Source organism: Hyperoodon ampullatus (assembly GCF_949752795.1).
Source record: "Hyperoodon ampullatus genome assembly, chromosome: 7".
Classification (NCBI taxonomy): Eukaryota; Metazoa; Chordata; class Mammalia; order Artiodactyla; family Ziphiidae; genus Hyperoodon; species Hyperoodon ampullatus.
In genome coordinates this window covers 44,585,083-44,604,640 of record NC_136920.1, presented here as the reverse complement: position 1 = coordinate 44,604,640, position 19,558 = coordinate 44,585,083, and the positions used below count along the sequence as shown (strand labels likewise).

General features: G+C 35.0%; 1 protein-coding gene across 2 annotated transcripts in view; it reads right to left on the bottom strand.

The window, feature by feature from the left end:
• The window catches only part of NOX4 (NADPH oxidase 4), a gene marked incomplete at both ends in the record, with an annotated part of 141,034 nt that overhangs the window by 68,501 nt on the left and 52,975 nt on the right, over positions 1–19,558 (bottom strand). For both annotated transcript variants that reach the window (XM_079709503.1, XM_079709504.1), the window contains 3 exons: positions 12,250–12,312; positions 12,435–12,599; positions 14,882–15,098. In XM_079709503.1, the coding sequence (XP_079565629.1) occupies positions 12,250–12,312; positions 12,435–12,599; positions 14,882–15,098 (445 nt within the window). The remainder of the gene's footprint in view (positions 1–12,249; positions 12,313–12,434; positions 12,600–14,881; positions 15,099–19,558) is intronic.

Below are 19,558 nucleotides of genomic sequence, written 5' to 3'. Positions count from 1 at the left end.
ATACTAGGAGCTCATGTAACTTCACAATGAGGATTGTTCTAAAAGTAAGAGAGGAGATAATGAGCCAAGAGCGCAAAATCCATCACAATTAGTGCAACATTGTGACTCTAAACATTTTGACAGATATAACATTTCAATATTTACTGGTTTACTTGAAGGAAAAAGTTAGTGTTTACTTGTATAGTTTCATGAAAAATGCTAAATATTAACAGAAAGATCCTGGAAAAGTATGTAAGTGAGATTTTTGCTAACTTCAATGGAATATGTGCATCTATCTCAGCTCCCTCAAAAGAAAAAAAAACAAAACACTGAAATAACAATTTATGAATATAAAAATACACATGACAATATCAAAGGTGACACAGGGAATGATAACAACAATAGAGAGGTGTCAACACATTTTGAAAGATGAAATGTGGGTGACATGGTGGTTTAGGGAACTGACTGAAAAAAATTCCAAAGCTGAAATCACACAACCTTCAAAAAGGGGATCACCTCGAGAAGCAATCTCATCTTTCTCACACCTCATTAGGAAAACTTAGGTCTCAGAGACCTCACAGAGAATAGAAGAAAGCTAAGGTTGGACTTATAATTTTAAAAAAGGGAAGAAAAGTGTTCATGTCTGTATATGGGATAACTTGACTCCCAAATTACCTCACCCCAAGCACAAGCCAGGCAGCTATGCTCCAACAAATCCAAACACAAGTAGGACAAGTAGAGGTGGGACAAAGGGCTCAAGATACAGGAATAACCTGTACAGTGGAAAGTAGGGCTGAGATGTCATTCATTTGCTCAGGAAATATTTGATAAAAGTAGACTAAGTGCCATATCACATTTACATATCCCAAACTGAGCTCTACAAATTCTCATCAGAATGAGAGTTTTTGTAGATGAGAATTTGATAGGGAGGGCCCTCCCTATCTTAGATAATGCAGCTCCAGTTGCTCAGACCAAAAAACAAAACAAACAAACAAATAAATAAATAAATAAAGATAAAATAAAATAAAAACCTTAACTCTTGTATTTCCTTCCCATTCCATACCCAGTCTATCAAGAAATCCTGCTAACTCTTTCAAATATATTAAGAACCTGATATTTCTCACCAGCTTCACTGTCACCATCCTGGTCCAAGCAGCATCATACCCCAGGTGGATGACCACAACGGCCTCCTAACTGGTCTCTCTGCTCTGCCCTTCATCTAACCTTAACATAGCATCCAGAGTGCTCTTGTTAAAACCTAAGCCAGGTCATGTCCTTCCTCTACCCAGAGCCATCCAATGGCTCCTTCCTCACTCAAAGTAAAAACCAAAGCCCTTGCAGTGTCATATAAACCCTACATAATCTGACTCCTCATGACTTCTCTGACATTATTTCCTACCATCCTTCCTTTTCCTGAGTCTATTCCAGACACTCTGACCTCTGACTTCCCTTCTCCATTCACACCCCTCCCCCCCCACACACACTCACACAGATACAAGTCAACAGATATCAAGTATAGCTCAAGGTGACAACTGCCTGTTTTTTTAACAGAAAAATGACATAATCTGATTTTCATTTCAAAATAATCACCTTGGTGGCTTGTTAAGATTAAATGGTAGCTAAACAGGGAGATCAGCTCGGTGCTTTGTGACCACCTAGAGGGGTGGGATAGGGAGGGTGGGAGGGAGGGAGACGCAAGAGGAAAGAGATATGGGAACATATATATATGTATAACTGATTCACTTTGTTATAAAGCAGAAACTAACACACCACTGTAAAGCAATTATACTCCAATAAAGATGTAAAAAAAAAAATGGTAGCTGAGTAAGGGCAGACAGATGCAGAGCAGTCAGAAGGCTATCCAATGGTAGTAGATTGGACCAGGTTGGCAACAGTGGAAATGGTGGACATATTTTGAAGGTAGAGCTAAGAAAATTTGTGGATGGATTTTTGCCTATATTTTTAAAAACTGATAAAAGTCAAGAATGATGTTCAGGTTTTCAGCCCGAGGAACATGGACAATTGAGTTGGCATTAACTGAAGTGGGAGAAGACGGTGGGTGGAATAGGTTGGAAGGCCAAAGTTTAGTTCAATTTTAGACATATTAATATGTCTATTAGACATCCAAGTGGAAGTTCCTGGTAGATGATTGGATCCAGGATCCTGAATTTCAGGGATGGGGCCTGGGCCAGATATATAAATTTGGGAGAAGATAGCATACAGATACATCAATAGGAAAGATCACCAGAGAAATGAATTTAGCTGGAGAGGAAGAGTAGTTCAAGGAAAGGACACTGGAGTGTTCTGATATTTAGAGGTCATGGAATGACAAGGAATAGCAAAAAAAGAAAGACCGAGTAAAAGTACCCAGCAACCTAGGAGACAGACTAGGTGAGCGGATGTTCTGGAAGCAAAATGAAAGCAGGGTGTCGATAAAGCAAGTGATCAGCTGTGCCAAATGGAGATGAGAGGTCAGTCCAACTGAGGACTGCGAAATGACCCTTGGACCTAGCAATAACGTGGTCACTGTTCACCTCGGAAATGTTTAAGTAGAGTGGTATGGGCAAAGTTGGTGGATTTAACAGAGAATAAGAGGAAAGGAAGAACTGAGAAATGGGGCAGTAGCAGAAAGGAGATGTTAAGTCAAGAAAGGAGCTTTTATTGATCATCTTCTCTTTGGTGTCTAGGTAAAAGGAGGCATCCAAAAATACCAATTGAATAAACCAAGTTTAATATTAAACAACAGGTTTGCTCTGAATACATTGACCTATTTAAGTTCATATTTATCATGCAGGATCACATTAGGCACCAAAGGAATATTTTGTTTTCCCCTGGAAAAAAGTCAAACTAGAGCAGTTAGATAAAGTCTAATTTTCAGAGAATTCAGATGCCCTGTTAAGTTTCCTGAACATTAGTGACCTCCTGGAGCAATTTCCACCACTGTGCCTGTTCTATGGTTAAGAAACATTGTTGCCTTGCTAATGTATCATCCATCCCAGCTGAGTTTCTAAATTGTCCAAGCAAAAGATTTGTGAAACCCTAGAGAAAAGTAATTTTTAAGAGTTAAATAGATGAGATTAAGACCCAAGATCAAAACAACTGATGCAGACTTCCTGGTTATATTTAAACCCATGGAATTAAACAAATAATAACAAAAATAGTTTGCCAGTCTTGAGAAATCCATGGCTATTCTTGTCTGGTTTTCATTGAAAACTGGAAGGACTATTCCCAAAGTGACTGGTTGAGAGATGAAAAACAAAAATCAGAAAAATGATGGCAAGTGCAGGCATGCTATGCAAAAGTACAGACAGTAACAAACTAACAACTAGACTTTCCTGTGACTCATGGAAAAATATGTGAAATCAGGTTATCCGAGTTTAAAAATAATGAATCATACAACTTAGAATACAGATGTCAGGAAAGCACATGTGTGTTTCTGAATAAAAATAATAATGAAAGGATACAGAGATATATATGCTAACTTCAATCAATTACTACTATACAAAAGCAGATTCTGCATTCTTTACTTGAGAATCCATGAAAAATATTAATAAACATAAATAATATCTACCTCAGTTAAATACAAAGAGATGTTACATTCTGTAGTAAGCAGTAGGTTTCATGCTTTCTTAAGTTTGGCTTTTTAAAATCATCTCTGATTTACACATCAAATTAGATGAGAGCATACCTTAATACATTTGTTTTGGCAGAAAATCCAAAGTTTGGTAATTACAGAGCACAGCTAGAAAACACTTTAAGAGATCAACTACATAGTCAAAAAAAAAAAAAAAAGAAAGAAAGAAAAAAAAAAGAAAAGAAAAATCTACCCAGGTTTTAAGTCAATAAAGGTTTAAAGAAGGAAAAGAATCAGAAAACTTGAATTTTGGTTCCAACTTTGTCATCAATTGTGTTACTTTGGTTAAACAATTTATGTTTTAGATACCTCCTTCCCTCACAGCAAAGAAACAAGTAAATCTGCTGTTTGGACTACAAATTTTTAAAGTTCAATAGCTTTAGATAAACTATTAGAATTTATATGTGTCTCAAATTTAAGATTTAAAAATAGAATTATCTCACAAAAGCTATATTTTAATACACCTTTTATATATTTATAGGTATATAAATGTATATAAATATATAAATTTAAATACATCTATCTAAGTGTTGTGTGTAGTGGAAACAGTGGTGCACTGTTCAGGCTTCTTCCCTTCTCCCTTTTCCCAATTTTCAGTATTAAAACACTCATTTCCCCAATCTCCCAGCTGCTGAAAGTGCTGCCTGCTGAGAGCTACTTCTGAGACCCTCCTCAGGAATTACCATCCACAGACAAACGCTTCCCCATCCATGTCTAAGCGTCAAACCCAATGACTGTAATTTGGGAGTACAAAGATTTGTCCTCCTGACTTCAAGACAGGACAACTCTGAACTATCATTTTACCTGCAGATCTCCTGTGTGAGCCGCTGAGGCCTCTGTGGAGACTATATCACAGTTCAACTTCTGCCTTGCCTCCTTAGTCTCCCTCACTCCTTACCAGGTGTTGATCTGAGCACACTAACCAACAAACCTCTGGCACGCAAATCTCTACTCCCAGTCTGTTTCCCTGGAAACCCAACCTGAAACATCCTTCATCCCACGGGCTAGTAAACCACAAGAGGCAAATCATCAGTCCCCCAAATGACTGTTTATAACCCGTCTATGGCCAGAGCTTAGTCAGTTATTTCATGCTGGAGAAGGAAGAAAAAAAAAAAAATCAGTTTAATCCTGTTTTGATTGTCCACTCATTATTGGAAATAAAAATACCATACGACAATGCTTACATGTGGAATCTAAGAAAAAGGTACAAATGAACTTAGTTACAAAACAGAAGTAGAGTCACAGATGTAGAAAACACACTTGTGGTTACCAGGGGAGAAGCAGGGGGAGGGATAAATTGGGAAATTGGGATTGACATATACACACTACTATATATAAAATAGATAACTAATAGGGACCTACTGTATAGCACAGGGAACTCTACTCAATATTCTCTAATGGCCTATATGGGAAAAGAATCTTAAAAAAAGTAGATATATGTATATGTGTAACTGATTCGCTTTGCTGTACACCTGAGACTAACACAACATTGTAAATCAACTATACTCCGATAAAAAAAAAATTTTTTTAAATTGTGGGATTGGAGTGAGAAAAACAACAACAACAACAAAAACAACTTCTAACTGACTGAGAACCTACTGTGTGCCAGGCACCATGCTTAGCACTTGATTATATCTTTTAAATTCATATTCAAAGCTTCATAGAGAAGTTACTATTATTATCCATGTTTTATAAAGAAGTAAACTAAAGGTAAGTGTGTTAATTATCTTGTCCAAGGTCACAGTACTAATAAGTGGGGTATTCAGGTCTCCAATCCCAGCTGTCCAGGATTCCAAAGTCTATGGTCTAATACTGTACAGTGTCCTCTGTTCTCCAACAACCCTTGTCAGCAAACGTTCCTGCTGGTTACACCCCGAGAGAATGCAAGTGCTACTGCAGAAAACAATCACAACTTTCTGGGAACACCCACCAAATTAGCATGGCTTCCATGTGTAGCAAAGTCAATGTGAAGTATAAGAAATGTTGAAGCCCTTTAAGCAATGAAAAGTCCAACCTTTGAGTTCCTAATTAAATCAGTAGTCAAAACTTAGCCTTACTTTGACTGAAATTATGAAAAATATTATAGTGCTTCTGTACCTTATCTATGCACCAACTTTTTTTGTTATTTTCAGTTGTAAAAGCTTCATCTCCATTTAAAAAATGAGGTGAAATTCAAGCTACTGAATCTGGGATCAATGTATATTTTATAGACCTGATTTTTCCTTATACTGACACAATATATTAAAGTAAATATTAGACTTTTCTAGCAGGGGAATTTGGCTTTCAACTCCCCACAATATTTGAAGAGCTTAGTAGTGTGGGCAATATAAAACTTTCAACTTCATATTTCTCTTGAAAGTACATTTTTATAGTTTCAGTAAATTTCTCTTTTAAATGGTAATTCTTTTTTGTTGACTCCAACAAGTATGTCTAAGAGCAATAGGCGTTTTAGAAATATGAATGCCCTGAACATGGCTAGGTGGTGAGGCATGATAGAGACAGGGCAGAATAGCTGACAATACACCTTTCAGCCAGGCAGTCTGTGTTTCTATCTCACCTGTGCCTCTAATAAGTTGTGTGTTATCTAATATTTCTGAGTCACATTATTTTCTGCATCATAGAGAGTTAACAATACACATCTCACAGAAATATGGTAGAACTAAATAATATAATATTTTCAAAGTTTGTTTAGGCATTTAATTAGTTAGTAGGTACTATTATCGTTGACAAAGATGGGGTGTGTATACAATTTTAGTGGGAATTGGCATATGGGAAGTCACTTTGTTTTGCTTTGTTTTATTTCAAAAGAACCCTTAAAACTATCCAGTGAAAATGCTTGAAAAGCATGTATTTTACATGTAAGTGTCAAACAGAAGTAATTGGACAAAAACAAGGAAATGGCAGGAAAAGACAGTAAATTAACATAATAGCATAATGTAAAATTTAGCTTAGAAATATTTTTGCTTTACAAATTCATTTCCAGGCAGCAGTACCGTTCACCTCTTTTCCCTCTTACAAAAACAAAGACTCCCTTGGGGCATGGTATGAGTGAGACAGCTAGCAATCCCACCAAATGTGGGAGGGCTATAAAACATTTCCTAAGCCTACATAAAGTACAAGGTACACAGATGGTCTGGTGAAAAGAATCTTCCTCTGCCTTAAAATTTCTTTTGGAAGACAACTATTGTTGCAATTTAAAATATCTATGAGATATAATTCTTTCTAAAACAATTAAAACTTTATTTGAGGTTTAATACGGCATAATCAAAACATACAAAAAATGATGTTTAAAATAAGGATAAACGTGAATACAAAACCTAAACTTGTAAAGTCAAGATCCATTTTGACCTGCAGGTTGCTAGGCAAACCTAAGATATATTGATAACATTTGTCAAATAAGCAACAGAAATTAGGAGCAAGTAATTTTCCATTGTTAGCCCTGAGAATGGGGCAGCGGAGGTGAAAAATTGACCTGCTGTCTCTAACCAGATGTTCTCAGTAAATTGTTTCCCTTTGTCTTTGGTGGTTCTACCCAAACTACCTCCACCATAAGTACATTTCCGATTCCTCTTATCAGCTAAAGAGAAATAGTCATCATGACCTTAAAGATTAGACTCAGAACCTGACTGGAAGCCTGTTCTTTGACTGAGAGCCACATCAGCCATAAGCATTTCCTTTTTCTCCTTAAATCCTCTAGCTTTTCCTTTTCTCTGGCTTCACCTTCCAAGTGAGAGATGGGAGGAAAAGACAATCCATCTATGAAGTATTTCTCAAGGTAAGTCCCAAACACTAATTATATATTAAGCATTTTTCACTCTTTCAACAGATATATATTGCATTACTCCGTGTACCAGATGCTGTGCTATGAACGTAACTTTGAAAGGGTTCCTGGAGCTTATAGTCTAGGAGGAAGACAGGTATTAAACAGGTAATTTAAGGGCACTAATTGCTGAAGAGAATATACAGGGTCTTATAAAAGGAAAAGGTCAAGAGAATGTATGGTATTTGGAGAGTGAATAAGTGAAAGAAGTTGTGGTTGGTTTCTAGGGCAAAGAGATTAGTCTCTTTAGACAAAGATCTAAAAGTGAGAAAGTAGAAAAGGGTTAAATAAATGGGTGAATAAAATTTAATGGGATTATTTATTAAAGAACGTCTTAAAACCATTAATATGGTAAGAGAAACTATGAATTTTTAAAAGTGATATACACTAAGCACTATTTTAGGTCTTTTCTTTTTTGTTTTTCTTAGAGAATTTTCAGAGAACCATGTTCCTTGAAAAGAACTGAAGACTGGCCTGGAAGAAGCAGAAGGAAAAAGGAAATATCTTTTCTTAATTGAAGAAAGTAAGAAAGAAGAAAAACTATGACAGATACAGAATCCCAGGCATCCAACCTCTTTGCCTCCATCCAACATACTCTAACCCTGAATCTTCTGAAACAAGCCTGTACTGGACACAGAGCCCTTGTGCTGAGGACTTACCAGACCTCCTTTAGAGTCAGGGTGATGGTCCTTTGCTGTAGGAAGCTGCTCATAAATAAGGAGACTCAGGAGGACTGTATACCTAACAGCGCTTCACTGAGGTGAGGAGAAGCTCTTCCGTCTCCCCACCCAGGCAAGTACATCCTATTTCTCAAAGTAGTCACTAAACCAATATTCTTTCTCCAAGAATAATGTATTGTTATTCCTATTCTTACACCTTAGGATTCCATGGGGTGGAGGGGGGGAAATGTAAGTAGTCTTTCATTTACACAACAAAATGTAAAGTACCTGAGAAAATTCTTATATCATTTTAGCTTGTTTTATCCTTAGACTGCTATCCCTACATTTTCTTTTGATTCATATCCAAATACTACTATTTGGGAGTTGATGAGAGCAGAGATCCACTCACAGACAGAACTAATAAGTGACAGAGTTGGGACTGAATTCTAAAGTTCCTGTCATTTGTGTGAATATTTACTACCTTTTACCTCACATGTAATTTGTTCTCCCTTTCTTAGCTCTCTCTCCTATTTCCAGTTGCTGCTCTTCTGTCTGTTCCCTACGTTCCTTTCTCCTCTTTTCTTTTCCTCCCATCTGTGCCTCAAGCCAGCTCAGGGTTATCACAGCTCTTCCCCAATCAGCTTTCAGGAAGCAGACCAGGCCACATAAAGCATTTGCTTAAAGCCCTTCAGATTCTACACAACACTTTATTTTATTTCTCCTTTGCCCTGTAAAAAAGTTCTAGGCCAGCTGAAAGAGACTAGATCTAGAAGCATCTACTCAGTGTGTAACACAGGTGAAAAGTTCCTGGATTTTCTGTTTCGAGAGAACATAAAAGTTTTCAGTGACAGAATATATACTAAAAAATAAACAATCTTCTTTTTTTTGTTGCTGAAGCTGGGTGATGGGAATGTGGGAGTTCATTATACTATTCTCTCTACTTTTGTGTATGTTGAAAAACATTTTTATAAAAAATCCCTCTCTTCTCTGTAGTTGACATTCAGCAACTGCCTTCTTTTCTTATTCCATATACTCTACTTAATGCTATGATGAAGAAACGATTTTCAAAATATAGTCTCATGTTGTACACCTTAAATATATACAATTTTCATTTTTCAATTATACCTCAATAAACCTGGAAAAAACTTCAAACACAAAGAAAGGTTAATTTCTGAAGTAAATTTCATATGACCCCCAAGATTGGGCCAAACTTCCTAAACTACTCTATCAAGACAAATTTACTTGTGTATTTCTCCCTTTTTCATTCTCCCCCTTCTTTTTATGTTCCCAACTTTATGCCTACAGGATGTAGGGATGCAGAGAAATAGAAACATGTCTTACAACTATCAGAACTAAAGCACTGTGCTTCTGACTGTAGTGGATTCAATCACATGAAAATGGCTTCTTGACTGAGCTGAAACATCACACTTGAATGTTTGTTGATCAGATTTACTCCCCAAGCTTCCTGCTGTCCTAATAGAATGTGGGCAATCTTATTCAGCCACTCTGTAGGGTGTGCATATGCTACAGGAGTGAAGGGTGTGACATGGCTACTTGGCCCCTGATGACCTAAGGACTCCGAGGTCCCTGTTGGTTTTATATCTCATGAGGGCAACTAAGTTTCCACTGTTACTCATGGGGACACATTTCCCTTTTCACTGTCACCTGCAGCCCACACAGCACCAGATGAAAGGGTGTCTATCATCACTATTGGAGAAACTACTATAACTACTATATATATACTACTATATGTATACTATATATATATATATAGTATACATATATACTATACTGTATACTACATATATATGTAGTATATACTATACTATATACTACAGTATGTATAGTATACATATATACTATACTATACTATATATAGTATATATATATATATATACTATAACTACTGTAAACTACTGTAAACTACTATAACGACTATAAACTACTATACTATACCTGTCTCCAAGGTAGGCCAATGTTGCCATCTTTCTTGATAAAATGGAATGTTGCTAATTATTTCACTAGATACCCAATTACATTTCCTCAATAATTAATAATCTAGGAAATACAGTCAATAACTATGTCATATCTTAGTATGATGACAGATGGTAACTGGACTTATCATGGTGATCGTTTAGAAGCATATAGAAATATTGAATCACTGTGTTGGGTAACAAGAACTAACATACTGCTGTAGGTCAATTATACTTCAAAAGTAAATAAAGACACAAACAAACTCAAAGAAAAAGAGATAAGATTTATGGTTACCAGAGGAAGGTGGGTGGGGTGTGGGGAGGGGGAACTAGATGAAGGCCGTCAAAAGGTACAAACTTTCAGTTATAAGATAAATATGTACTAAGGATATATATACAACATGATAAATATAATTAACACTGCGGTGTGATACCTATGAAAACTGTTAACAGAGTAAATCTTAGGAGTTCTCATCACAAGGAAAATATATTTATTTTCTACTTCTTTAATTTTGAATCTATATGAGATGACGAATGTTCACTAAACTTATTGTGCTAATCACTTCATGATGTATGTAAGCTAAATCATTATGCTGCATACCTTAAACGTTTACAGTGGTATATGTCAGCCATATCTCAATAAAACTGGAAGACAAATTAAAAATAAATAAATAGATAAATAAATTTGCTATACACAAACAGAATGCAAAAGTTGGAGCAAATGAAGCAAAAAATTCTCTTTTGTTTTAAAGAATTGCTATTGGATAAATAAATTCTGTTTTTTCTCTAACCGTTTGGCACTTCCTTTCTGCTTGCTTTATCCTTTAAATACAAAATTTTCTGTCCTAACCATCTTCACAAGTACATGTTCTCAAGGGGCAAGTTCACACTGAAAATAAAAATCATAATACTTGCTAACATGTATTGACATGTACCTGACACTTCACATTCCAGGCTGTGTTCTTCATACTTTATTTGTAGTAGTTCATTTAAACTCATAAATGTGTGAATAGCTGTTGCTTTTATCACAATATTACACTGAGAAATGAATGTACAAAAAGATGAAGTAACTTGGCCAAGGTTTCCAAGTTTTCAACTTGACTAATACATCAAATTTAACAGCGGTTCCAATCCCAGCACAGTCTCATCCCTAAACCTTAGCACTTTGACACCAGTTATTTTTCTGGCCTCTTCCCCATAATTTGTTCAATTTTATTTGCATATCTTAGCATATATTTTAAACATGTGGTCCCTGTCTCAGTTACCTTTGTTAGAAACCGAATAAAATCTTAACTTCTATCATCAATGGGGAATATTAAATAAATTACAGTACATTCCTACTGTGAAATATTATACAGTGATCAAAAAGAACGAGGCATATACAAATACAGTAACATGCAAAGTTGTCCATGACATATTGTTGTGTAAAAAGAGAAAATGATAAAACAAAGGATCCAGCAAATAAATGCCAGACACATATATGCCAAAGTATATAGAAAAATATCTGGAAGACTATAGGTCAAACTCAAGAAAAGGACTGGGGACTGGGGAAATGAGGAAAAGTTATAATGTGATCTTACATGCGTGTGAATTGTTTACTTTTTTATAATGGGCTCATGCCATTTGTATAATGGAAAAAAATAACGTTAAACAATGGGCTAACAATATTTGATAATGCCGTTATTTAGCTAGATTTCCCCTCATTATTATTCCATTTTATTTTTCTGATCTTATTTTCCTTTCCTTTCTCCATACACAACCTGGGTGCCAATTATACTGGGCTTTTTCTTTTCTAAACATTTTCTTATGCTTCCACCTCAACCCAGAGTACTTTCTTTTTCTATAATTTTAATCTCTCTAAAGAAAATCATGCACATATTATATTCTGGTGCATACTTCATAAAAGGAAGAGTCCAAAGATTCAGGAAATTTTCTGCATTTTGAATCAACAAGGTTTAATAAATTAAAAATACTCTTTCCTGAAGTTTAAAGTTGTAGAAAATAATAAATAGTTTAAAAGTTTCTGAATAATTATATTTCTTTGTAGAAAGATGGCTTACTTAAACATTAAGGATATTGTGACAGGTTTGAATGATTTGTAGAATGAGGTGGAGTATACACACACAAAAAGAAAAAGACATATTTCATTCTAAAAATTAAAAAATCAAAAAACAAGTTACTTACCATTGTGAGAGTAAATGGATGGTTTTCCAATGCAGACACACTGGGACAATGTAGAATAATATACTAAAAAGCAACAAACAATTTTTAAATGACCAAAAAAGAAATTCAAATAGTCTAATGATGCTAATTTTCAAAAAATATGTAAAGATAAAGGGTATTTTAAAAGTTTCTGGACACTGACTTACCTGGCCAGGTCTTGCTTTAAAATTTTCTTTGACCATTCGGATTTCCATGACATCTGAGGGATGACTTATGACTGAGATGATGGTGACTGGCTTATTGCTCCGGATACACCTGTAAAGCCTTTCAGCACAATACAGGCACAAAGGTCCAGAAATCCAAAGCCAGGTCTAATGGAGAATTTTTGAAATACACTTTAAGAAACACTTGTATTATAAGAATCTTTATATCCTGCCCAACTGCTTATTTGACACATTACAGTAATAATACAGTAATAATATATATATATATTTTAGCATTCAATAATAAACATTTATTTCTTGGTAACATATCTGTAGGACAACTGGGGTGTTTGTTCCATGTGTCACATCATAGGATCAAAGCTTGAGGAACAGTGGCTACCCCAGGTATGCTCTTGCCATGGTGCTGGTAGAAGTACAAGAGGACCAGCCCAATCAGACAAGCACACACATCATATCCTCTGCTCACATCACATCCACTAGCATCCCATTGGCCAAAGCAAGTTACATGGCCAAAAATAGGGAAAGCTTCATGAGTTTGCCTGTCATCCTTGTACAGGGGCCATGTTAATCTTCTCTGTATCATTCCAATTTTAGTATATGTGCTGCTGAAGCGAGAACAGTAATAATATTTTAATCTGTATTTTAAATAACAAAGTGTAAAAAAAAATGCTTAAAAAACAACAGATGCTCACTGCAACTTAAACAAGAGTAATGTATAAAATAAAAGGGGAAGTAATATAAAGACCCTACCCTCTAGCCATTGCTAAGGGTATAACTACCATTAACAGGTAAGTATACATTGTTTCATATATCCTTCTGTGCACACCAGAAATATATAATGTATATATATACAATATCTTTATTTAATGAGAGAAGAAAGGGAAGTAAAGGCTCAAATAAATCTGAAGATTTTAACAAAAATGTACCAGTTCAATGTTTGTTAAAAAAATGAGAACCCTAGATATTGTTAATGTGCACAATGCATATGCATAAGTACATATACAAAATGTATACCCAATGTAAAATATGTATATGCACATATTTTTAAATATGGGTATATCACATGTGTTGTTCACAACTTACTTTTACATAATATGAATAGCAGATAATATTTAGAATTTGGAAACCATGACAATTTTCCATGTGTGCTGGAGGGATAGCCCTGATCCCAGGATAACTGCATAACCTGTGTAGCCAACCTTTCTCCTGCAGCTGCATACTTTACCTCCCTCAACACCCGGAGGCCTGCAACCCAAACTTATTTTCATGGTCACATTTTTAAACCTTATTTACAGAGTTATTCCAGAACTATATTCTCCCATGCAAATCATGCCTCTTCCTCACATTTGGTTAGAAACTGTGTCAAGAGTAAGCATCACAGGACAAGCTCTGCAACTTTGGGACAGTCACCATTCGAGCATCACATCGCACACAAGTAAAATGGGAGTCCCAATACCTGCCCTCCCTAACATATAGCATTATGTGAAGCCCAGAAAAGCAATGAAGGTTGTAAAGTTTAATAGAAATCTAGAGGGTTATTATTAATAATAAACACAAGACTAACATTCACTCACTCCAAAGTCATCTACAAACTTGACCTTTTGACCCCCCTTTCTTCTTAAAACAGACATTCAACATCACTATTCCCTGATTTTCATTTGCTACAGACAAAGAATACAGGGCATAATACCTATGTGGGCAGCTCTCATGGCCACAAGGGAAGATTAGGACCTTTATCAAACTACTGGCTGGGTATTTGGGAAAGAAGCTTTCTAAGAGCAAATCAACAACCTGGTTTTACACTCTACTTCTCCCACGTGTTAGTCTGTAGAGTTTGGTCAAGGTATTTAATGTATTTAAGCCACAATTTCCTCATTAAAAAATTGAGGATGATAGTAATTACTTCAAAGAGTTGTAAATATTGAAAAAATTATGCATATAATATATTTTAGCATAGTTCCTAGCAGATGATATTAAGCATTCAATAAATTGATTTTACAGCTTAGTATTTATAATATTATATATAATATTGTACCATAATATTATAATATACCATAATAATTATTAGTAGTAGTACTAGTTCTTTCACTATTGTTTTCCTAATTCAACTTATTTTTCTCAATGCATAAGGAAAATATCTTTGCTACCTTTCTTGTGGCAAGTACCAGTGCCACAGTATGCAAAGATCATATGATCAGTTGAGCAGGGATTTTCTATATTCTGTAATATCATAGCTCTTTCTCGTTGAGCTGTCAGCTGCCTATAATGAAACAATAGGTACTAATTTGCTATTGAAACATCCTGAAACATTCTCTTCTGCAAGAATAATTGCTTCATTACCTTCAAAACATGTCTAAATACAATGTTGATCAATTGTTATGGAAACATGGACTTTGCAGAGACCATTAAAAACATAGAATTAATCTGACCTGTGGAAAATTAGCTTGAAACCTGGGCTCTTCCATACAAATCTTCACAAATGTGTTCTGGGTAAGCTCATCTGGTTTTGAAAATCCTCCAGGGAAAGAGTCATGAAAATGTTCTGAGAGATACTCTGGTAAGTGAATATTCTGGTAGCGGGTTCCATTAAGATTGATGCAGCCAGGAGGGTGCGTATCTAAATTAGTTTGATACTTAAGCAGCCCTCTAAAGTTAAGAAAAAAATAAAAACAAGGAGATGAAAAAGAGATTGAAATCAGAGAACACAGTACAAGAAAATAACCTTATTTTCTTATTAACTTTACATAGCATTTATCCAAAAAATGCTTCTCATATATCTTACTTAAGAGCAATTGAGAAATCTTAAAATTTTTAATAAATTCTTTACTATGGAACTAAATCAAAAAATTTAGACACCCCCCACAAATGCCACAGATACATGGTAGAGAAGACACATGCAATCTTTCCAAATATTCTTGAATTTGACAGCCTTTACTTCAAGTCTATTAGGCATTCATACAATCACATACAAGTTTTCACTTCAATAAACACTATAATGATGAGTACTTTCACTATAATTTCAAACACAAATGGAAAAGTATGGGGATCATATTTGATTTGGCTAAGACTAGATAAAACAAGCCTTGTTGATTTACAGAGAAACATTAAACAAACATAACAGAAACTGGAAGCTTGCATCTCCTGTGATCTGAAAACAATACACAGCAATCAGGCCCTAAACCTACTTACTTTTCAATTTCTCCATAAACAAGACCACATAAAAGGCTCAAAATAATGAATCAGGAAGGAGAACTTAAAACCCTAAAATACCATTCTTATTATTTCATATTTTGTGAGATTTAAGATAAGCTTTCAACTTTCTTTGCTCTATTTCTTACAAGGAGTTAAGTAAGATCTACCTCACAGGGATAGTGCATGAAATCATAGATTATATAAAAATTTTTTTTTTTGCATAAGCAAATCTTGAAGAAAAAAGTAAGATTTTGAAAAGCATTGAAAATGTTTATTTTAATTTTGAGATATTAAAATTTTGGTTTCCAAAATTGTTTTTCCTCATTGTCTGTGAGTGTTTTTAAATTACCATTCATGCTCCCAATTAATCAATTTTAGTACATTTAAAAAGTACATCTTTAAGTTCACCACAGCTATAATTTTACAAATGATATTACAAGGATGATATTTTCAAACAACAAAAACTATAACAAGAAAACTGATACTAAATAGGTCAATGACTTAGCAATGACTAAGGTAGTCTTTGGTGGAATGTACCTTCTACTCAACCTGATCATTCTCCCTTTTACTCTTTTGCTTATGTTCAATTCCCTTTCTCTCTTCACTTTATTTTACTTTCTTCCCTAAAACCAGTCATTATGAAGTCACTGGAGAGCACAGAGAACACGTCAGGAGCATCTAAGTAGTGGCTGTATTACATAACATCCATGGTAGACCACACACACATTTTTTTTCAGTAATGCAGTAGATATGGCCTAGGTATGTAATAAATGAATGCATATTATATAAATGTGAGCCAATTACATAATCTTTTATAGAGTTCTAGTCATATAATACAATTGTGCCATTTTAATACTTGAAAAATCCATTAATTTGACACAGCTTTTGTTACAAGTAATGAGTTACCCAAACCTGTTGCTCTTATTAACTATCCCAAGGGTAGTGGCTGATGGGTGGGCAGGCCAAAAATCTCGAGCATTGTTTTCTATTGGTTGTTAAGTTGGACAAACATTGGCATAATGCAACTGGCACTATCCTGGGTGGTGCTGCAGATAGTCAGATCTGGCCCCTAACACTCCAAAAACTTAAAATCCAGTTTAGAAGATATCTTTAGAGAAGCTGAACATAACTCAGACCACAAATAATAATTTGAGTAGAGTGATTTAATAAGAACTTAGTAATGTATAGAAGACATGAGGTCCAGTCCAGAGCAATTTGTATACATTTCACATTACCCTCACCACAGCTACATGAAATACAAATTATTATTCCCATTTTACAAATTAAGAAACTATTTTAATAAATTAATACCCTAGGGTCACACAGCTAATAAGTGGCAGAGCCGAGATTTGAACACAGGTCTGACTCAAATTCTAAGCTCTTCACCTCTTACTATACAGCATGTTAGTTCATTGGATCATTGGATCCTCACAACATACCTTTGAAAAGGTAAGGGAGGGGAAGGTCAACATTTATTAAGAAAGTATGTCAGGAATTTTGTAAACATCTATTTCCCACTTAAAATTCAAAACAAAATAACATACCAGGTGTTTTTATTCCCATTACACAGATGAGAAACACAAGGCTATTGTTTAGGTCAGAGATTAATTAAGTAGTAGTCAAAGCATGGGGTTCAGAAACCTGAGCTCCCTCACTCCAAAAACCTATATCGTGCATAGCAAATCAGTTGGTTAAAGAAGTAGACATCAAGGGAAGGGGTTCAAAATGAACAAAAGCCTGGAAATTAGGTCAGATAGAGAGAGAGAGAAAGAGAGAGAGAGAGAGAGTGTGTGTGTGTGTGCGTGTGTGTGTGTATGTGTGTGTGTGTGAAGGGGCTGCTTCATATCAGGCAAAGAAATGTTATTTATTCCTTCTCCTGTCATCACAGCATTCAAGTGGACATCACCCCATGTGATAATGGTCTTTAGAATGACAAATGTTTTTACTATGCAATACAAATCTTCAGGACAGCCCAATCAAATAAACAATGTTGCCATTCTTGGTATATAAAGTAGCATATAATATTCTAAAATCCCTTTTAATGTTGAGAGTGTTATGTTATTTAAGCTATTATCAAGCTTAATGGCATAGGTTACCTCTGTCTATGCCCATTAAAACGGTCTTTTCTTTGTCTCAGATTGTAATTGTTGCCATTGAAGAAACATGGATAAGAGAGAAAAGATCTACAGGCAAACAATGATAAGAAACAAAAAATATCATTCATCAGAAAAAAATCAAGCATGGAATCTCTGGGTTTTTTGGCTAAATTAGGTGGTAAAGATACTGATGGGTTCAAAAGGAAGGACACTGGCAGGTATTGAACTTAGTATTGGAAGGATAGGTAGTACATGACAGACAGGTGCTTGATGCTTCAATACCTATTTCCACAAACTTCATAATACATTTGTGTGGTAAAGGTCAGTAGCCCCATCTCAGAATGAGTGAAAACATTCAGAACTGTTAAGTAATCTGCCCAAGACCACACTGTCAGTCAGTAGCCAAGTCAGAGCACAAAGGCCATACACCTTCCCATGTACTAGACCTGCTCCCCCTGCAGAATCCCCATTCTACTTATGAACAATATACTGAAATTGAAGGCCAATGTGTGCAATGAATAAACTTTATGGCTCTACATGGTTATATATATGGAAAAGGAGGTAGTGTATTTCTACCAAACCAATAATTTTATGTTATTTTTCAAGTTCAAATAAATGTAGTAACTTACTTTTTCATTGTACTAGTAAAAAATAAAACTTTTTTAGTACTGGTACAGAACGTTTTAGAAATTTTAGAAATTTCTTTGGTACTACTGAAGAAATTCTTAGAATTTGCAACCCTAGAATATAATATTGTTTTAAAAATTATATTTCAAGTCCATAAAATAATTTCACTCTGAAGAATTTTGAATAGGAATGTACATTAGATATTATAGATACTAGATTGATAGATAAAAATCAGATATCATCTTTTTAATCCAATTACTTCACTGTGACCACATTTGTTAAAACTGAGTTCAATACTACATGTGGTCTTTGTGATTTCTTTGAATCCCTAGTACCTATATTTATTTCAGCAAACATAATAGACTTGTCTTTCTTTAGAGTTTAATGCAATCTTTTCAAATACAACAGAGCTCACTTCAATTAACACTTTAAATAATGCACAGCTGTATCTATCTGACGAATAATCCTGATCTTCTTCCTTGCCCCACATCACCACTGAGATATACCTATTTCACATTTATTATTATTTAAGTTTTGAAACTTATTACTTTAAACGATATGGCCTCTGTCTTTAAGACGCTTAGAATTTAGTGCACTTCTATCCAACAGAACTTTCTGTGGTGGTGGAAATGGTCCAAATCTGTGCTGTCCAGCCATGGGCCACATGTGGCTATTGAGCAATTGAAACGTGGTAGTGCAAGCAAAAAATTGAATGTTTCATATGATTTCATTGTAATTAATCGAAATTGAATAGCACAACTTTAATAGGTATAATTAGGCATGAAAGCAAAAACAACTAAAAACCAAAATGAATAATGCTATATAGATGTATAGTGACCCCTGGAGAGTACATAGAGATAATGAACTCTGATTATGACATTCTGGAAAGGGCTTCATGGAGAAGCAACTGAAGGATGTGGAGATTCCAATGTTAGAGACTAGGGAAATGGCATTCCAATATGAGGGAGTAGTACGAACAAAAGCACATTGTTTGTTCCCAAATTAGTAGAAGGGATAATATCTTGTGCATTTATATATCCCCCTTATAACTACACTCACTGTCAAATCTCATCAGCCCTCCAGCAAGTTTCTTGCATGTAGTAAGTCTTCAGTGCGTTTCTAGTGAATTGATTTTAAAAGCAAATAATAACTACATAATTTGTTTGAATACAGCAAGTGCATCTAAAAGTT